The 21379-nt window shown below is 49.6% G+C and overlaps 1 protein-coding gene across 1 annotated transcript in view; it reads left to right on the plus strand.

The window, feature by feature from the left end:
• Positions 1-683, plus strand: part of ALOX5AP (arachidonate 5-lipoxygenase activating protein) — a 30947-nt gene extending 30264 nt beyond the window's left edge. The window contains exon 5 of the mRNA XM_079903398.1: positions 248-683. Within this exon, the coding sequence (XP_079759524.1) occupies positions 248-410 (163 nt within the window). The 3' untranslated portion in view covers positions 411-683. The remainder of the gene's footprint in view (positions 1-247) is intronic.
• The last annotated feature ends 20696 nt before the right edge of the window (positions 684-21379 follow it).

Consider the following 21379-nt stretch of genomic DNA (forward strand, 5'->3'; position numbering starts at 1 on the left):
TGGCACTGAGAAGCCGGAGAGCAGAGCCCTAATGGTGATGGGTGTGAGGCTCTCTTAGCTCGGTTTTGAAATAGATTCAATGACTAATAGTAGCTAAGACACTACCATCCTTCATAGAAAGTAAATGGAGCATTCTTGAGTAAAAGGAGCTGTATTTAAAGCCCGTGTACCTCAACGTGATAGCGTTTCTTGTTAACTTGGTATCATTTGTGTTGCCTCTACAGTTTCTCTTCCCTTTTTTTTCCAGCACACGTGGCTACATATTTGGGAAACGCATCATCCTGTTCCTGTTCCTCATGTCCCTGGCTGGGATACTCAACTATTTCCTCATCCTCGTTTTCGGAAGTGACTTTGAAAACTACATGAAGACGATTGCCACCACCATCTCCCCCCTCCTCCTCATCCCCTAACTGAATTCCGGGTGGGTGTGCTCAGCTAATCAGTCCCTAGAAGCCGTCCTAACTCAACCCTTTAAACGACGCTGTAAATCTGCTGACCCTCTGGGCTTTGCAGCTTGAGCGAACCTCACTTTTCCTGGAAGAGAATATCTTCATGTCAGCTCCGCCCTGGAACGTGATGGTGGCACCAGATTTGCTCTTCAGATCCCGTCTGTGTGTTTCTTACTTATCCTGCTTTCCGAGGATGTGTTGTGACCCGATTTATGTTTTCCTAAAATAAAATGCAGACACATATGCGAGGCTGGTGGTTGAGTTTTACGTGGGTAAATTGCTACAGTTGAATAACTGCGTTGTTTTCCTTGACCTTAATGATGATGATAAAAAAATACGCTGTCTTCACACACACATACACACACACACACACACCTGGAAGGTCACCAGTGGTCAAGTGTGATTATCTCTGGGTGAAGAGATTTGGAGTAAGTGTTAATCTCTTATTTATATTTTCATGTATTATTTGAAAATTTTTAAGTGGCAAAAAAAATACCACGAAACAAAGAAAGAGACAGGACACAACTGAAGACTGCCTTTTCCAGGTTGGTCTGGTGTTGCCCCTGACCCCCAGCACAGCACCCTGTGCACGTCTCAACCGCAGCAAGTCCATATCGCAACGTCAAGGTGCTTTTAGTACGTGCCGCCCATGCCCACTACATCGTCAGCTCTTGAATGTCCCTGTTTATTTTGCTTTTCCTGTGCTAAGCTTAGAGGCTGGCACGTAGCAGGCACCCAATGGCTCAGACTATTTGGGAACTCAGAAAACGTCCTGTACCGTGATGTATTGTAGGGGACAGTAGGCGTGAGTCGTATGAGATCAAGATTTTTTTCTAGCGGTTTTAATGAGATAAATAAATTGGGGATAAATGCAAAAACAAACAAACAATCCTTCCTGTGGACAAACAGACTTCCTTAAGAACCTTTTGTTTCCTTAAGAATCTTTTGTTGAATGTGTGCCCCCTACCCGCACCCCATGAGGACTAGGTTGGTACCTTTATGTGCTACCATCGTGCCCAGCACTCTTTGTATCATTCAGTTTAAAATGTGCTGTAACTCAGTGTCAGAGCCTAGGATGATGCCAGACCCATCGTAGGGGTCCCCAAATATTAGTAGAACAAATGAATAAGTAAGTGCATGAGTTCATGAGTCCCTGGCTGGTAATACTTCATAAAGTATGTGTGTGGAACCATTTCCCGTATCAGGTACAGATTCGTAATCGTCCAACCACTGTCACACCTGCTGTCCCTTGACAAAAAAAAAGCACAATTTGGAAGACAGCAGGGTGTGCTCAGGAGTCTAGGACACCCAATGGAGAGAAGCCGGCTCATCGGGACTGAGCTCTCAGTTGAGGTGACCAGCAGTAGATGAGCCCCCTTTACCCCCAGCCGAGTTGCATCATGGTCACCATCACAGGGAGGATGGGGCTGGATGGGGGCCAACTCTCCCCCCGGCTCTCTCCTGTTGGGAGCAGAGTGGACGGGCACGTGGAGTCTGGCCTCAGTGATGTCTGCATCAACGTGTTGCATGCGTGATGCTCAAGGCAAGCAGGTCTCTCAGTTCACGGGAACAGTCCTCACGGGGTCATGGTTTCCTAGCCTGTCTGAGGGTCCAGGCTGAAGACCCCACATCCAGCAGGAGCCAGTTGCCTCAGTGGAGTTGCTTCTGCTCTCAGCTCTCGGGGCGGGAGCAGGACTCAGTATCCTAGCCGGGCCTTTCTTTGCATCTTGGTGACAGGAAAGGTCACGGCAAGATGCAGGATGCAAGTGGCCCCTGCGCCTACCTCAGCCTCGGCTGGTTCAGAGGATGGTAGGGTGAGAAATCATCCCAGTTTGCCTGGGACCAAGGGCTTTCCTGGAAGGTGGGGCTTTTGTTTTTAAAACTGGGACAGTCCTGGGAAACCAAGAAGAGTCGGTCACCCTAAGGGTGGGCTAGGCCAGAATATGCCCCGTGGAGCCTGGGGGCACCTTAGCTCCCAGAGGCCAAACTGGCCATGGGGCCTGCAGCAGGCAGGAGAGGAAGCAATGTGGTGGCCCATCAGAGGAGGCTCTGCATGCCGTGGCCTGGGCAGGCCGGGCAGGGCGGAGGCACCAGGGGGATGAGACGTGGGTAGAGCAGCCTTCCTCCACATTGTGAAGAAGGGGCGCTCAGGCGCAGAGCTCCTGCGTGAGGGACCCCGCCCCTAATAGGAGGCAGCGGTGCACAGTGACCAAACTCTCTGCAGAGTTCCGGCCTCGGCTGGACCCCTGCTCTGTCTCGTCCTCAGTTCTGTGCCGTCTTCCCATGTGCTAAACTGGGCTAAGAACAGTGCCAGCTTTACGGGGTGTTGCGAGGAATAATGAGATAAAGCAACTGAATAAGTTTACCATATAATAAGTGCTGAAGATTATTATTGCTATATTTATTATATTCATTATTGCTACATTCGTTTTCTGTTGCTGCAGAATGAAATCCCACGCACTTCGACGTTTGAAGTCAAGTGCATTGACTATCACAGGCGTCGCGCTGCCGGCTCTAACGCAGTGCGCTCCTCCCAGACTGCTCCGGGGCTCCCTTCATCCTTTCATTCAGTGTCTGTGGTCATCTCTTCCCAGAGCCCCCAAGACCGCCGCACTGCGCCTGCATAGAAGCCCATCCTTCCTCCGCCTCACCCCCTGTCCTCCTGCCTTCCCGCTTTTCTTGTCCGTACCCATCACCACCAGAAATCAGACCACTTATTTACCCCTTCCCTGGTTTATTCTTTGCCTCCTACACTGGAATGTAAGCTTCCAAAGGGCAGGGACACTGCCTCTATTGTTTATTGCTCTACCCCAGAGCAATAAATACCCCAGAGCAACACCCCTATTGTTTTTTGGTTTTGTTTCTGTTTTTTCTTTGCTGTACGCGGGCCTCTCGCTGTTGTGGCCTCTCCCATTGCGGAGCACAGGCTCCGGATGCGCAGGCTCAGCGGCCATGGCTCACCGGCCTAGCCGCTCCGGGGCATGTGGGATCTTCCCGGACCGGGGCACGAACCCGCATGCCCTGCATCGGCAGGCGGACGCTCAACCACTGCGCCACCAGGGAAGCGCCCCCCCCCCATTGTTTATTGCCGAGAACAGTGCTGGACATGATCAGTGCTCAAGAGACGCTTGTGAGCCAATAACAGAATAGACTGGGTGGTGAGGTTGTATCTCCTGGTTTATATGATGTGTGGTGGTGAGACAGGCCTGGGACCTGGACCCTTTGCTGCGGTGCTGCAGTGCTTGCACGTGGACACACCTCTCCTCCAGCTACAAAATAGAGAGAAACTGTATGGGACTAAAAATGACTGTGTGCATGCGCAGTTGGGGCAAATTCTGGCCCCAGAAGATACAGAGACCAAAAAAAAACCAAACAAACTCAACCGCCACTTTTGAAGAGCCCGGAGCAAAAGCAGGGTATTGAGCCTTCCCCCTGCACACAACACCACCTAAGGGGTGGGCAAACTCCCTAAGCCACCCTTCCGGCCCGACCCCTGGACACACCTCACTCTCACCCCCTGTAAGAAACAAGCCTGCCCCGCCTCGGGAACGAACAAGCAAGGGAACCTGTTGTTTGTTCTCCCTCCCGGCTGCTGCAGCAGGGGCCCCGGTAGAGCCTTGCCTGAATTTCTTGTCTGGCCTCTAGTCAATTTCTATTGCCTGGGGAAGGCGAGGAGCCTGGGTCGGGAACAGTGAGGGCTGTGGTGGTGATATCTGAAGGACTATAAGTTGGGACAGGGAGCCTAACGGATGTTCTCAAGTTTTACTAAGCAAAGCTCCAGCTACGGAGCTGTTAAAAGATGCAAATCCCTCAGTGCCACCCCCAGAGATATGATTTGGTAGGTCATGAACAGGGCCCAGGAATTCACCTTCTTATTCAGATTCTCAGGGTTTTCCTGATGTGAGTGGTGGCAGACTACCTTCCTTTGCTCTAGAGCTGCGCCACCCAATACGATAGCCACACGTGGCTATGGAGCCCTTGAACTTGGCTTGTCGGAATGGAGATGGGCTGTAAATGGAAAACGCACGCCGGATTTTGAAGACGTAATATAAAAAATGTAAAATATCCCATTAAGAATGTTTTTATATTGATTACACATCCAAATGATAATCTTGCGGATACGTTGTGTTAAACAAAATGCATTCATTCATTAATTAGAATTAATTGCACCTGTTTCTTTCTACGTTCCTTAATGTGATGACTAGAAAATTTTAAATTCCATATGCAGCTGGCGTTGTATCGATATTTCTATTGGACAGCACCGGTCCAGAAGTTCTGTGGGAGCCAGCAAGGTCTCCTAGCTGAAAAACACGCTGGACCTCAGGCCAAGCACGTGTCTTTGGGTAACGATTCCTTGCAGACGATATTGAAAAATTACCACAAGAAGCGAACAGGTCCTGTCTAAATCTAGAAAAGAGTTCTTTGAAGCTTGTTACCCATATGATCATGAGAGTGTTTCATTAAGTATTTCTGATCAACAGATGTGGCCCATTATTAAAATATCATTTTTCTGGTCACCCTCGAAGCGAGGGTTATCTGAATATGGAGAGAGAAACAGCTTGTGGAGCTGTTGTATAAATGAAATTACTAGAAAGCACTGCACTCAATTGCATATTGGCTCAGGGACTTATTCTTATTAAAATGTTTAGATAGCAGTTTCTGTTCATTTCTGCAGAATTGCTCTCCAAATTAAAAATTCCGCTTGGCACACAAATCGACCAGAGTCCCAGGAGAAGTTTCTCCTCCTTTCTTCTTGTTACCCTGGCCTATGCACTTAGATGCTGTGCCGATAGGTAGTACAGATTGTCACCAGCCTACGTATTAACATTTCCTGCGGCTCCGCAAATGGGCAGACTCCTGCTTGCCTGAAAGATGTCAGCATAGGCTTCAAGGAAATCAGAAATTCTATCTATAGAAGAGCAACGACTCTGTCTCTCTTTGGATAATTTTTGAAAACAATTTTTAATGGAAATTGGCCTTAATGGTTGAGGAAGTTTGCTGCAAAAATGGACATGCTATTAATAGAGTGGAAACCACTGCATAAACATAACGAAACATAAGCCTTCTCAGAATCCAACGACTAAACATCTGCTCACCCAGTCCACGAGAGAGCGAAAGAATGAACACTTGGTGCGTGATTTCTTGCTGCCGCGCGTATAGGTTCGGTTTCATCGTCAGTGCTGTGGCAACCTGACCGTGGCCACAGCACTGTCCGGAAAGGTCGATTCTCACCTGGAGCCAGGAGGCCACGCCCACTGGGCACACTGCCTCCCTCCCTCACCCCAATTATGTTTACACTTGTGGATGCCCGGCCAGTGACAGATGAAAAGAGTGCTGGCCGGCGTGACTGACGCCATGCGGCTGGATGAGGCTCGTTATTTCCAGCCTCTGAAAAAGGCTGGGGGAGGGGCCGGAGGGAAAGGGGTGTGTGTGTGTGTGTGTGTGTGTGTGTGTGTGTGTGTGTGTATAGTTCGTGCCCACTGAGTGGAAGAAAACCTCAATAGCATTCTGTGATTCAGCTGACACATCCTTCCATTGCCCTTTCAATCACCTGGGTTAATGGGGACCACAGAAAGCAGAGCTAATGACTGAAGCTCATCTCAGTTTAACCTTGTGTTTCAAAGCCCTTCCTTCCATGAGTTCCCTGCCTTCATTCTTCCGTTCTATGGGGCTGTTACTGAAACATGAAATGGGAGAGGCCGGGCAGAGAAAGGAAGTGGGTCTCCAGGAAGCTGAGAGTTGCTTGTGTACTTTTCTGAAATGTTCCACTTTACTTTAGTGAGGGATTCTCCACTGGTGTGTTATCATGAAACAAACAAGTCAAATAAATCTCTGAGCACAGGGCCTGTCTTTGATAAAATGCCCAAAACAAACAAACAAACAAATAAATAAGCCATTCATTGTTGCTCTTATCGCTCTTTATATTGTTCTGTTGGAAGCATTTTAAAGCATAGCATCTGAAAAGCTCCTACCGCTGAGAGATAACTCAGTGTTCAGTTCACTCAGACCCGAAATAGGAGAGAAGGAGAAAGAAAGGCCATTGAAGGGATGGGAAAGAAAGAGGAGAAAAGACAAGAAAGAAAGAAATCAATGTAAAATGGAAACGTTAAAGAGACACTTTAAAGCACACGAGGAATACAGAAGGTGTTGCTGAGGGCTGTTTGCGCTCAGAGCTCCGTGCCACACCCAGGGGAAAAACACTGGTGGAACAGAGGGTCTTTGTCTCCAAGTGCCTACCTTTTATTTGGGGGAACAGAATTGTTTATGAAAAGATGGTCCCCGGTTCAAGCTACAGTGAGTAGGATCTCAGAGGAGGCGGTGACTGCTGCCCGAAATAGTCAGGGTAGGGAGGAGGGAGGCCAGGAGAACAGACTGCGGGCTTGTGACGGTGGGGAAAACGGTGCTTTGTGGTAAGCCAGAGGATACACAAACCATCGGCTTACCTGGGCACATCTTCTTGGACCCTGGAGATTGGACTCATCCAATGTTACAGAGTGGCTGTCGTCTAAGATGTTTATATATTAATACAAACACAGATGGATGTATTATGCGCTAGGAATGCAAAATTCATATGAGTTTTTTAGATAAAACACAGGACTTGAAAGCAACATCTCCCTCTCTGTACTTGAGCCACCATCCTCTGTAGTTTAGGGAGCCTTTGGTAGAGATGTTTGAGAGACACTGGTCTGTGAACGCAGGGGTCAGCAGAGATCATGAGGAAACCGCTGTGACTGGAGTGAAGGATTTCCTGAAAGGAAGGTCCGTGGGTTTAGGTCGTGGAGACTCCAGTTGCCAGCCAGCCTGTGGGACCTGGATGCTCTCAGTAGAGAGTTGTTGAAAGTGGGTGTTTTTTGTTTGTTGAGAGAATGATGATTTGTGCAGAGTTCTAATAGAGTAATCTGGCTGCTCTGTAGAAGACAGTTTGAAGAAAGAACTAGCCAGACGCGGGAGGGGAAACAAGTTGGATATAACCAGTAGGTGAAGATGTCAATGGTAAATGCAAGATGGTGGCTGAGAGGCTAGAAGATGTAACGTTATGAATAAACAACAAACGGGAAGCATGGCTGGTGGCGTGAGAGCAGGGAGAGAAGAGGGAGGAGAAAGGACTCCTGGTTTTGAGCTTGGATAAGAGAAGACGCACAGTTCAGTTAGGTCCCTATCATTCCCCTGCCACGTTCCAGGCCTGGGTCCAGGTGCCGGGCATCAAGAGTGACTAAGAGACAAGATCCATGCCCACAAGGAATGTTCATCCCAAGGGGGACCTTAAAGACTCCAAGAGGTAAAAGGATCACCTGAGCAAAGTAGATCACAAGAGCCCAAGAATGGGCACTTTCGACGCACAGTTCTGCGTAAAACTGTCACATAAGATAAACATCTAAAGACGTTGGGAAGCCCCTTACGATTAGGAGAGACGAGAATCCCTAAACACTTGATCATAACCACGACGATGCCTTTATTACCGTCTCGCTGTGTGCCCGGTACTGTGCATGTGCTCTGTATGCCTTATTTAATCCTTTAATGGCCCACAGGCAAGGACATCTGCCCAAGGTCAAAGGGCTAGGAGGTAACACATTTGGGAGTCAAATTCAGGTCTATCTTATCTTAAAGCTATTGTGGGGACTTCCCTGGTGATCCAGTGGTTAGGACTCCGTGCTTTCACTGCTGGGGGCCCAGGTTCCATCCCTGGTCAGGGAACTAAGATCCTGCAGGCTGTGTGCTGGGGTCACAGGAGAAAAAAAAAAAAAAAAGCTACCGTGAACTGACTTAATCCAATGGGGCTGAGCACCACTCTTGGGTAATTTGGGTTTATGACGTCACTGAGACATTGAAAGTGTTCATTATCATGTTATTAGGAAAGCAATTCTCAGACCAAATTTGGACACAAATACAGAACTTTTATTAAACAAGGGTTCCTTTAGAAAGCAGGCCCTGGACAATTCGTACAACTGTGAGCTTGGTGGATTCTAGCTCTTGACTAAAAGTTTCCCCTGAGGCACAAGCAACAATATTCCAGAGGTAGGGCCCTAGAACTGGCATCAGGCAACCAGAAATTTTAACCAATGGCAGCTCACAGGACTGTCTGGCCTCAGTGCCATCCCCACGCACAGGACCCCAGCGGCACTGGCTCCTACGGCATGCATTGGGGAGCATTTTTACAGTATTTTACCCAGGCTTCCAAACTTGAATACCTTTCATTCTACCAGTGAGAGTCTATTTCTGATACTCATCGTGTAGACTAACAAGTCTCTCATTCTGCCAATAAAAACTCATTTCTGACATGCATTATCTTAACATGCAAAGCCTCAGGTGGTGCTTGAAATTTGAAGAGCCGACATCTTTCTGGTGCATTGCCAGCTGACCACTCTCGGAGGCTGAATTTTCTCTTACAGCAACTCAATGCCCCAAGAGCTAAGGCTCCAGATAATACAAACTCATGTTTCCATTCTCGATGTCAAGCTATTCTCAAGTAAACTATGGACATTAAAGTAAACTAATGCTCTTAACTGTTACTCCATAAAACCTGCCATATAGATTTTTAAAACTTGATACAGGGACTTCCCTGGTGGCCCAGTGGTTAAGAAGCCACCTACCAATGTAGGGGACACGGGTTCGATCTCTGGTCTGGGAAGATCCCACATGCCGTGGAACAACAAAGTCCATGAGCCACAACTACCGAAGCCCACACTCACCTAGAGCCCGTGCTCCGCAACAAGAGAAGCCACCGCAATGAGAAGCCCGCGCACCGCAAAGAAAAGTAGCCCCCACTCGCCGCAACTAGAGAAAGCCTGCGCGCAGCAATGAAGACCCAACGCAGCCAAAAATAAATAATAAATAAATAAAAATATATATTGATACAGATAAACTGTAAAGTACCTATATTATTCTTTTTGACCAGGGAATCTTAAACTCATGGCCCAGGCATGAAAATAACAGCTGACGATGACCAGCTTTCATTATGGGCGAGGTATTGTGCTGAGAGCTTCAGATACATCTGCTCATTTAATCATGAAAGTCGACTGATGATCGAGGTATTGTTATCACACGCCCACTTACGAGGGGGGAGAGTGAGCCTGAGAGAGAGCAAGTAAGTAACCTGTATCACAGCTCAGATGCGGTTTTGGGGTCTGGACCTCTGGGGTGGGGATGCTTGAAAACCCTGAAATTATCCTCAAAACATGCATGTGTGGGTCTCCATGTTGTTCATGTTGTTTCTGAGGATGGGGGGTGGGAAGGGACTTGCTAAGGGTCCTCGAAGGCTTTCAGCCTGGGGGTCTGAATCAGCTCAGCCGGAATCCAGACGCCTCGTCTGACAGCAGCCCATTGAAAGTCATCTTCTTAATGGAGACACAAAGCAAATACTTCATGTCCTCTTCCGCGGACAGACATCTTGAACTGGGTCTTTTAATCTAAAAACCTAGCATCATTGTACTAATTTATGGAAAACATGTCAGGTAAGAAAAATCACATTCATAAGAAATCAATTGACCCTTTGTATTTCCCAATTTAGGACTGGGCTCAAAGAACAGGACGGCTTCACACCGGTGAAAAAGAAAAATCCAGGTCCTTTGCTTACTGTTTGTTTGTTAAAGAAATGTGACTTGAGGGAATTTTCCTGATAATGGCCTTGCAAGCCTTCCAGGCTTTACAGGTGATTTCTAACTCTATGGTCCTTGGCTGTTTGAAAAAATAATCTACTACTCCCATATTTATTTATACCAAAGCAAAATGATCATATTTACCTTGGCTTTGGTGAGGTGTTGACAGAACGGATAATTGAAACATCTTACTGTCGATAAAGCAAACTGACTTGAAAAAGAAGATGAGGAGAGATAGAGGAAGTAGACCTTTTTTTGGAAATATTTTGTCCTTCCATCTTCCTTCTGAGGTATCTTGAGTCTTCACGGGAGAGTACTTCAGGAATTCGTACAAAAAAGAAAATAGACGGTTTCTTTGATCCTTCTCAAGCCAAACACATTTATCTTAAGAATTGCCTGAGATTTTTATAGAAAGAGGTGTATAAATTTTGCAAAAACTTGAACCATGTTCTACTTACACATGCCCAGCAATCCACCACTTTGCTGCCTTTCTTACACTCTAGAAATGAGGCTAAAACAAGTAAATGCCTGATTGTCCTTTGAGGCTCATCTGCCCCTTATACAAAGAGTTCCTGTGAGCACTGAAGCTTTGCTCCTTATAATACAAGGATTTGGTTACATTAATGCAGAAATTCATGAATTTCCCATTATAATGCTGGGGTATGCAGAATTGAGAACCTATTTCGGGTTAGAATATCAGACCTGAGAGAGAAATTGGTGTGGAAATTGATTTTTCCAAAGCCTCCACATTGCAAATGCAAAACCTCTTTTATCTGGTTACTTCTGGGGAAATCACAGCTGGGAGCTAATGAATGGGAAGAGACGCCAAGATATCTTAGTTTCGTGTTGGCCCTAATTCCCCTTCCACCACCAGTCCTAGGGGTTGCTAGCTCTGAGCCTGAGCTCCTAGGAGAAGTCTCCTCCTACTGTCCGTCCATGGCCAGTGGGCATTGGGGTCATTTTTCCGAGGTTGTCATGGTCATGCTGATGTACTCACATCCTCTGGCCTGATCCCAACTTCCTTGGGACTTCCACTCCCAATATATATGTGAACCACAGTAGAAGGGAGACATTTCAGGCTGGAGGTCGGTAAGAAGACCTTTTAATAATGAATAGCTTCCTCCTTCTTCAAACACCTAGAGCATCTCCACTCTCCACTATATGTCTCCTCTAAATCTCCACGACTAGATTGTAAATTCCATGAGACGAAAACCTTTGTCTTGCCTTTCTCTTGTGTATTTTCAACCACAAGCTGAGGGCTGTGAATATAGCGGACACCTGGTGAATACTGATAGATTAATTCCTTCTTTTATGTGGCAGAAGCTTTCGTTGATGTTGTATTTTCTTTAGTAGATGGAAAGCTTCATGAGGACAGGGAGTATATGTATTAAACACTTTAGCATCTTGTGCAACATCTAATTTGATTACTGATCAGAGTAAATGGAGAGACTGAAATAGGTAAGGCAGCGATGAGTTTTGTGATGATGCTTCCCTGGAACAATTTATAGCGTTGGAAGATGGAGAGGAGGTGGTATTCAGTTTTTCTTCCGGGCATGGAAGCACTTCCCTGGCACGGCTGATGGCTCTCATCTCTTGGAACACTTTCTTCATTTGGCTTTCTTCTCACCGCATTCCGCTTCTCCCCATCCTCTGCAGGGTTAGAGGTCAGAGCTCTCAGGCAGCAGAGCTCAGCTTGCAGGGATGATCTCCTGGATGTACTCTTACACCTACACTGAATTCTTCAGTGCTCTTCTCTACATTTGCCAATTTCTAAAATTTTTTTCCTACAAAAAAAAGACCTCTTTTTTTTTTTTTTTTTTTTTTTGCAGTACGCGGGCCTCTCACTGCTGTGGCCTCTCCCGTTGCGGAGCACAGGCTCCGGACGCGCAGGCTCAGCGGCCATGGCTCACAGGCGCAGCCGCTCCGCGGCATGTGGGATCTTCCCGGACCGGGGCACGAACCCGTGTCCCCTGCATCGGCAGGCGGACTCTCAACCACTGCGCCACCAGGGAAGCCCAAGACCTCTTTTTTTTTAACCTCCAGATTAAATCTCCAATTTCCCTCATCTCCACTTAATATGTCCACAACAAAACCCCCGATTTGCCCAACCCCCAAATCACTTTCTCCCACCTTCCCTGTGGTCCTCAGCTCAGTAAACAGCAACTCTGTACTCACTGCTCAGGACGAAGCCTTGGGGTCAACTTCGGCTCCTCTTTCATTCTACCCAATCCTTAGAAAATCCTATTGGTTTTACCTTCAAAAGATACAAAAACCCGACCATTTTCACCCCTCTGCCGCCTCCACCCTGTTCTAAGCTTCCACTGTCATCGCACTGTAAACTCAGGAAGGCACAGACCTGGTCTGTGTTGTTCGTCGCTGTATCTTCAGTTCTTGGAACGTTGCCCGGCACACAGTAGGTGCTCAGTTGCTCTTTAATGAGTATACCTCTTGCCTAGATGATGGCAGTAATCCGCTAGCTCCGGATTTCTCAACCCTGGCAAGACTGACCTTTGGGGCTGGATAATTCTCTGTCGGGGGGGTTTGTGTGCAGGGCAGGATGCTTGACAGCATACCCGCTGAGACTCACCGATGCCAGGAGCACACTCCCTGACTCCCCAGGTTGTGAGAACCAAACGTGTGTCCAGGCACTGTCGGGTGTCCGCTAGGAAGCAGAACCACGGCCACGGCCCGTCCCCCCCCTTTCGTGCTCATGCCACTCAGTGTCTGAGCGGCCAGAGTGACTCTCCAAACCTGTAAGTCAAACCATGGCTTCCTGTTGACTCAGAGCAAAATCCTAATACCTTACAGCACCCGTAAGTCCTCTCCCTTCCCTGACCCCGTCCCTGCCCACTGCTCGCCCGTCTCAGGCCCACTGTTGCTGGTCCTCTGGACACACCAGGCACGTTCTGCCTCGGGACCTCGCCTCTCGCCGTCCCACTGCCTGGAACACCCTGCTCCACGGTCTCTCACAGGAACCTATACAGCAGCATCCTCTTCTATCCTCAGCATCCCACCCCCTACCTTGCTCTGTGCCTTTGCAGTACTTACCGCCTCTTGATAGACAGATGTGCCCAGAATGGCACGGCGCCTGGTGGTGATTGGGTGTTGGGTGAACGGCCAGGGGATGGGTGGGTAGACACGGGCAACAGTGGCTCTATCGTGGGTCCTCCTTCACCCTCTGTCTTTGGCTCCCTCCTAAGTCTTGCCAAATCACACGCTGGTTCTGTATCCTCCTAACGCTGAAATAGGACCAGAACTCAACAAATGGTATAAAAGAAACCAACGTATTCAACCAAAAGCCTCACAGGGAATCCCTTCCAGAAACCCGGCCGCTTCATGTCCCAGGATCTGGGCTTTCTTTAGGGTTAGCACCACAGCTTAGGGACTGTGCTTGGAGTTGGGGTTGGATTGCCTGGGTCCATCCAGGCATCCTCTGACCCACGTGGTCACAGGCAAGGACGTTTCCTATCTGTGCCCCAGGCCCTTACCTGTGACATGGGATAATAACACGATGGAATTCCCAGGGCTGTTGTGAGGATTAAGAGAGTTAATTATACATGTGAAGTGCTTAGGGAGGTGGCGAGCCCTGGATGAATATTTGCTAATGTCATTAGTCTGTGTGTGTGTTGCCTTCATGAGGATTTGGTGCCTGGTGAAAAGATGGGCCTTTGAAAGTTTCTGCAAGCCATTCGTTCAGTTGGTCCACAGGTATTGATGGCCTACTCTGTGCTGTGCTGCTCTAGGTGCTGGGAATATGGCTTGAAGAGGAGAAACAGGGTCCCTGGCTTTCTGGAGTTTACATTCTACTTGGAGGATACAGCCAATAAGCAAATAAACAAAAACTGATCAGATAGTAGTAAGTGCTATGATAAGAATCAAACAGCGCAATGAGACGGGGGCGGGGGGTGGGGGTGTGGGGCGGGGGGGAAGGGGTGCCTTAGGTTTCATGATCTGGGCAATTTGCCCAGAGAGGCAGCTTTTAGGCTGTTACCTGAGTGACAACAAGGCAGCAGTCAGGCCAACACTCGGGGAAAGGATTTTTCAAGCACAGTTACCAGCTCATCGGGAGCCCTAAGCGGGCGTGGAACTAGGGGCACTGGAGACCACAGTGAAGGGTTTGGCTCTTTTGTTCAAGGCTGAGGACTCATCAGAAGGTTTAAAGCAGGGGAATGGTGTTTTCCAAAGCCCTCTGTGGCTGCTGGGTGGGGAACAGACTGCAGAGAGGCACGCATGAAAATCAGGACTCCCGCGGGGGACGATGACAAGTAAAGCACGTGACCAGTGGGATGATGATGGTGGAGATTCTCTCACGATGTGATGCTCAGATGCAGCTGTCCATCCTGTCGTGGACGAGAAGCATCAGCACCCGGCGAGGATGTGGTCCAGGCACACGACCCATCCTCCCGACCCTGGAAAGTGGTTGGCTTAGCCCTTCAGGCCTCTTGCCTTTTTTCTCCCCAAGGAGATTTTAATGTAAAATTGTAATGTGATCAGTATGGGGGAAGAGGGTGAGGCTAGACTCCCTTTACTTCTAGAACTTTCTCCCATGGCTCCCAGGAATATTAAGAAAATAAACTAAAACAATTAATCTAAAGGGAGAAAAACAGCATCTTCGCAAACGCTGACCAAGAATTCTGCGCTGACAATGGATTTATTTATTAAACAGCAAGTTTTTCATAGGGAAAATACCTACATGTGGAAAATGTTTGTTTTAAGAATTTTGAAAAAAACACACAGAGACTTCTTCCAAAGGTTAAAAGCAGAAAGGCCCCTTGTTCTCCCCATTCTATAAATTCTATTCTAAATGAGGCTGTATGTTTCACATTTAATAAACTGTCACCGGGTTGGAAGAATTTCTTCTCTGGATCTAATAGACTGAAGGCCAAAGGGTTTTTTGGTTTTGTTTTGTTTTGTTTTGGGTTTTTTGAGTTTTTTTTTTTTTTTTCTGTTCTAAGTTACGCCACTATTTACAAACCTGCCATTTTCTGTACTTAGAATACTTTCCAAAATGCAGAGAAGAGGCCCAGTGAAGTTGTTAGAGGTCTTCTACCTCCTGGCTATTCAGAAGAAGCAAACAACTGCTGATCCCTGAAACAGTGGTCTTTGATCAGCCTATGTCAGATGTTCCCCCGTTTGTCCAACAAGATCACTTATTGGGCAGCCTGGATTAGGGTTGCCAGATCAAATACAGAACACCCATTTCCATTTGAATTTCAGATTTTAAAAAGTGAATAGCATCTTAGTATAAGAATGTCCCAAGCATCACAAGGACAAATAAGAGTTGTTTATTTGAAATTCAAATTTAAGTGGGCACACTGTCTGTGGTTTTATTTGATGAAGTGGCATTCCGAGCCCTGGCTGGGGCTGGGTGGGAAGCATTTCCAGCAGCAGGAGCTGCTCGCTCACGCCACACATCTGCTGCCTCCTTGGGCCTGTCCATCTCTGGTCACCTGTTCTTCTTTACCCAGCTGGACTTGCCAACACACCCTAAGAGGGTGCTGTCACTGCAGTGACCAGCTCTCTCTCTTTACCTTCTTTCTTGTGTCTCAGTTAGACTCCCGTGTCTATATTTAGGACATTCCCTCCTTCCCCTGCCCTGCAGTAGAAGCCATTATCCACCCATCCATCCATCTATCCATCCATTCAATAAGCATTTATAGAACACCTTTTAAGTACCAGATACCATGCAGCAAAGCCATAATCTCTCTGGCAACACGTTATGTGAACAATTATTGCTCTGTCTTGGAGCCAACTTCTTGGAAACCCTCCAGAGCACAGGAAGAAGCTATCGTGACGAACATACCAGCATCTCTGGACCTTTCCAACTGAGCCTACATACCTCAGACGCCACCAGTTGTCCTGGAACTAGTCCTGTGAAATGGAGTACAAGGAAGCCGAAATCTTCCTGTCCCATCGTTCAGTTAAGGAAAGCTACTTGTTGTAACAAACAGACCCCATGTGTAGTCACACGAGAGGTTTATTTCTTCTCCAGGTAATACTCCGGAGCAGGGGCGGAAATTGGTGGGCAGCCCGATTCAGCTCAGCTCTTCAGGGGCTTGGATTGGCAGAGGCTCTGTCCTCTTCACCAGGTCACTGGGCACTTCCAGCGTTGCCCAGAGTCATCATTATTGCAGCCAGCCAGGGGAGCAGGGAGGCACGCGTGGGAGACTTATAAGACCACGCCTGGAAGAGGCCCAAGACGTTAAGGACATGGATTTGGTTAACGTCTCTGAGCCTCAGCTTCTTCACCTGTGAGATACTCCACAGATGCTTCTCAAAGTCAATTGGTAAAACCTCTGCTGGGATCCACCATCGGCAGGTCTGACAACATTCCCTGGTGCCCCTTTCCCGGCATCAGACCTCCCCACACACCCCAAAAGCCACCCTGTGGGTAAAGGAGAACTGATCCCTCTTCAATTTCCCCATCCTGCCTGTTTCTTGGTTCTCGCCCTTTTCAGCTCACTGCCAGGTGTGAAGACACTTCATCTGACAGGATGTGCCCCAGCAGTGCACTTACTGGCTGGTCTCTTTGGAACTTTGAATGCCTTTTTCCATGAAAGCAGCTGTAGGTGGCGTGGTCCGAGCCCCACCGAAGCCCAGCCCCTCATCTTCTGGCCTCAGGGATGGGCTGGAGGGAGGCGCTGGAACCTGGGAAGTTCCCATGGCAGCATCCGCAGGGAGTTGGGGGCGGAGTTCAGGGCTCCCTGGAGGCTTTGTGAGTGGCTGGTTCCCATGGCAACCGTGGGGTGGCCTCCACAACAGCCAGCAACCGGCGGCCCTGGCTCGAAGCTGACAGTAAGTTCTGTGCTTGTAAGTAAGCCTGGAGCCACCTGTGGATGCAACGCGGAGCAGACCGCCTTTCAAGCTGGGCTGCTTCCATCACCAGCAGGCCCCGGAGAGCTCTGTTTCTGTCTCACTGGAAGAAACATTTGCTGAGCATCTGTACGCCAAACACCGTAGTGGATGCTGGGAACCCCAGAAGAAGATGGCCACTGGCTCTTGCCCGGCAGGGCTCCCAGCCTGGCGGGGGAGTGAAACAAACATCCACACAGAGGGGCAGTGCCCGTGGGACCCGGGCAGGAAGGAGGTGGTGGGAGGCTCTGGGAGGAGGAGAGGCTGGAGGATGAGTAGGGTTTCGGGAGGAAGGGGGAAGCTTTGGTCTCAACAGCACCTGCAGAAGCTCAAAGCGAAGCTGCAGAGGCTTTGACAAGGTCATGTGCAGGGTGAGTGTGTGTGTGTGGGGGGGTGGGGGGGGTGGCACAGGGACTGCTGGTGGCCTTCTAGCAGGACCACCTAAGGACTCTCGGTCAAGCTCCAGGTGGCTGTGGACCCTGAAGCCTGCTCAGAGATGAGCACTTGAGGGCGATGAGTCCAAAGGATACATGAATACTTTCAAAATTTTTACCTAGATTTAGATTTCTTGGATTCGTTAAAAAAAGAGAGAGAGAAAACCCCCAGGATGTTTCTCTAATGTTTGGCAAACCTTGTCCACTGACTGACAAGTCCTGTGTGCACCCCCAAATGATCATGATGATTATATTCTGGCCTGGAGACCCGCTGGAACTTTTCTCAAAAGTTGGAGAACTTTACATTGTGGTCCCTGCCCTGCAGGGGGCGTCTTGTGGGCCGTGATCTTTCCCCTTGGTCCACGCAGCCCGGCATCTATGCTTGAGGCCACGGTAATGTCCAGGCATCCACATTCCCACGTGGGGTGACCAACTGTCCCGGTTTCAGCACCCAGAGTCCCTCATCCCAGGAAACCCCTCAGTCCCGGGGCAAACCTCCAGGACAGAAAGGAAAGTCTCAGCCCAGACCTCAGGCTTCTAAGACGCTGCCGGGCAGGTGGGGTCATAGAGAGAAGGTTGGCTTCGAAGCCAGGCCTGCCCAGGTGATGCTTGGTCTCTCTGCTTAGCCGAGTGATCTTAGACAAGTTACTTCACCTTTTGGATCCTTTGTTTTCTCATCTGTTATAGGGAAAATAGAATACCTATCTTATGGGTCTGGTAGTAATGTACATTAAACACTGACACGTAGGATGTGCTCAGTAAATGACAGTTCATATTTTCCAGGCGAAGGCATAGCAACAGTTACCATATAATGTGGTACAAGCTGTGTCGAGCTTTTCTATAGAATGTTGAGGACGTAGAGGAGATGCATATAACTTGCAGTTGCTTCCAGTTGCTGACCAGACTCGCAGGTGGGGCTCTCCTGCCTTGCACACAGCCACTGTGGACTGTGATAGAAGTTAGAGGGAAAGCAAGTGCAGTGCAGGGAGGAGGTAGTGAGTAGCAAGAAAATTTGAGCGCAGAAGGTAACACACACAAAACACACCCAGTCTCTGAACTTGAGTTTCGTGCATGTCGGGGAAGGACACGCAGGGGGAGATTCTGAAGCCTGCAGGTGCCTGGAGCAGAGAGCTGGGTTGCCTAGATGGAGGGCATAGGCGTTCCAGAATTCCCAGGGAGCTCTGGAACATTCTAGTATATCCTGGCATGCACTCCCTGTGGGCGAAGCCAGGGAGCAGGGAGAAATTCACATTCTGTTTGTGAGAAGATGCTGCTTTTGAGGAAGAGGTTGAGTTTGCTGACTTGTCTGCTCGAGGATGTCTCCAGGAGGACCACAGCAGCCGTGTGGCCACATCTGGAGATGGCTGCCCCTCTGGAGAGGTCAACACTCTGGACAGTGAAGCAAACTTCCTCCAAGAGAGTGGCCAGGTCGAAACTGTACTGTGATTTCTTTCCCAGAAAAGCTGGATGTCTCCTTTTTTTTTTTTTTTGCGGTACGCGGGCCTCTCACTGTTGTGGCCTCTCCCGTTGCGGAGCACAGGCTCCGGGCATGCAGGCTCAGCAGCCACGGCTCATGGGCCCAGCCGCTCCGCGGCATGTGGGATCTTCCCGGACTGGGGCACGAACCCGTGTCCCCTGCATCGCCAGGCGGACTCTCAACCACTGCGCCACCAGGGAAGCCTTGGATGTCTCCTCTTGAAGGTCATCTTTTGTGCTGAAGCTGCAGAGAAGGCACTATTCTTTCTCGTTCAGGAGCCAGAGCTCCTCTAAGCACGGCATCTACAGTGATAGGAAGCAAGGTTAGTGATGAGAAGGTGTCCGGCCTCCCGAGGCTGCCCCTTGTCTCAGGACCAATGGCTCCAATAATGGTGATGGGGAAGATGAGGCTGGAAGGAACGGCTGGGCCTGGTGGCTTCGCTCACCTGCCATCTAAAACGGCGGAGAACTCGTCACCGGCCACATTTCCCTCCCGGAGCTGTGCGATGAGGCAGCTTATTAACAAGGCCAGGTCTGGGTCTACTGTCCCGTGAGGACCAGAAGAGCGTTCTGCCTCGACTTCTCCACTGAGCCGTCTTTCCACCCCTCACCTGTGCACCTCTGATGGCTAGATGTCATCCCCAGGGCCACGTGCATCCCCTTCACCTGTTGACCCTCTACCTGGGGGGCCACTGATTAGAGCCAATGACCACGGGCGTTTCAAATCTGAGCCCTTTCGGGTGGAAACGTCCTTGACGGTAGCATCTCACCGGAGTGGCCCTGGCAGAAGGTGGAGGGTGGTATTGCGTGCTTTGCCTTTGTCTCTGCATACTTTGGGTTCTAATAAATATAGTAAACTCCTAAGCAGGGCCCCCCAAATTCAGTCTCATAAAATGTGGGCTTGTGTTATAATGGGGTAGGTGAAATGACCAGGCGAGCTCGGTGCAGAGGGCAGGACGTCAATCACCCCTCACTTTCTAGCCACCCGCTCTTACATTGTTGTAGGTGAGCTAACTTGGGACTTCATTCTGTATGGAATGAAGGCATCATTTCCACCAGGTGCAAAAGGAGCACACTTTACCTGCATTTTGCAGACACAGTTAGTGCGACGATGAGAGATTCAGACGATGAGGTCATGGTTTCCCCATGGTTTGGGGAAAGCTCTGGCCTCAGTACTGCACTCGTCCTATCGCCTGAGCCAGGCGTCCACGTGTGCGAGCGGCTGACCCTGGTGCACACCTGCAGGGCCCTGGGGTCAGGCTGGGAGTGTTGAGCCCCCACGCCGGGCAGGGAGCCCCTCAGAACAGCGCCTGCACACCCTTCCCCCAAGCGCCCGCTGGAAAGCTGAGCAGGGCTGCTGGATCTCATTAGGCCACAGCTGCCCCGCAGCCTGGATACCGTGAGCAGAGCGCGGGCCTGGTTTCCATCACCTGAGTGCTGATTCATCCTGCAATCATCATCAGAGAGCACATTCCAGGTTCGGGGTTTAAGAGGAAAACAAACTTTTGTCTACAATCAAGGAGCCATTCCTCTCTGAGCGTTTAACGCTTCGCTGAGGTTCAGCACCACACGTCCTCCTGTCTGGATCGGACCATCTAGCTTTGATTTCAAAGACAGACCAGGAGGATGCTTGCAAGGGCACGGGGGCCCCAGTCTGGATCTGCCTAAGATCTTAAAAGTGCAGATGTGGCCAGATGAATGTGCGCCGTGTGGATTCCCCAGGGAACGTTGGGCCCTGCGTCTTTATTGGAAACACCCAATAAACCACGGGCCTCAAGCCTCTGTTGTTTCAGTGCAGGGCTTAAACGCAGGCTCCTTCAGGCTGCCAAGGCACCTTTGAGCACACCGCTGGTTGCGGTCCCCAGCAAACATGACGCCCTGAGGCCCCAGGCCGCTCCAGCAGAGCCAGCTGGGAGCAGAGGAAGCTCCAGTTCGCCCTTCGTGTGCAGGGCGCGCTCTCAATGCAGGAACCCACTCTGCTCTGTGCACCAGATGACACGAGGGCCACCTGTCATCAGGGACGGAGAGGCGGGAGAGCTGTGCCCAGCCAGGCACCCGCTCACCCACGGGAGACTTTGAAAGCCAGCTGCCTGAAGCTCAGGGTGCGCCCTGGGGTGAAGGGACAGAGTTTGTCTGAGTGCGGCCAACCCACGTTCAACATTTCTCTAGGTCACAACCAGCCCAGACAGCTATCCAATAATCAAGCTCAGACGGAATTTCTATTGGCCGGAGAGCCAGGAAATGAAGGCCCGTGTGTTGCATAGCTTCACGTAAGAGGAAATTTGTGTCTTAGCTACAGGGAGGTTCTGTTGTCGCTGAGGCCTGGAGAAGGCTGGCCTCCCGGCCGAGGGCTCGGCCGGCTCACGCTCGGAGGGTGGCCTTCCAGGCTGAGCTCAGTGGAAAGCCACCAATGGACACGTGCGCAGCGGGCCAGCCAGACACAAGCCGGGGCAGGCTCCTGGCGCTCAGGAATCTGGGGTCAATTAGGGATCAATGGTGCCAGAGGACCGAAAACAATTGCAAACAGCAGGGCGGGCACTGGTGGTAACAGCAGTGGAATGCAGAATGCACA

Source organism: Stenella coeruleoalba (genome assembly GCF_951394435.1).
Source record: "Stenella coeruleoalba genome assembly, chromosome: 18".
Taxonomy (NCBI): Eukaryota; Metazoa; Chordata; class Mammalia; order Artiodactyla; family Delphinidae; genus Stenella; species Stenella coeruleoalba.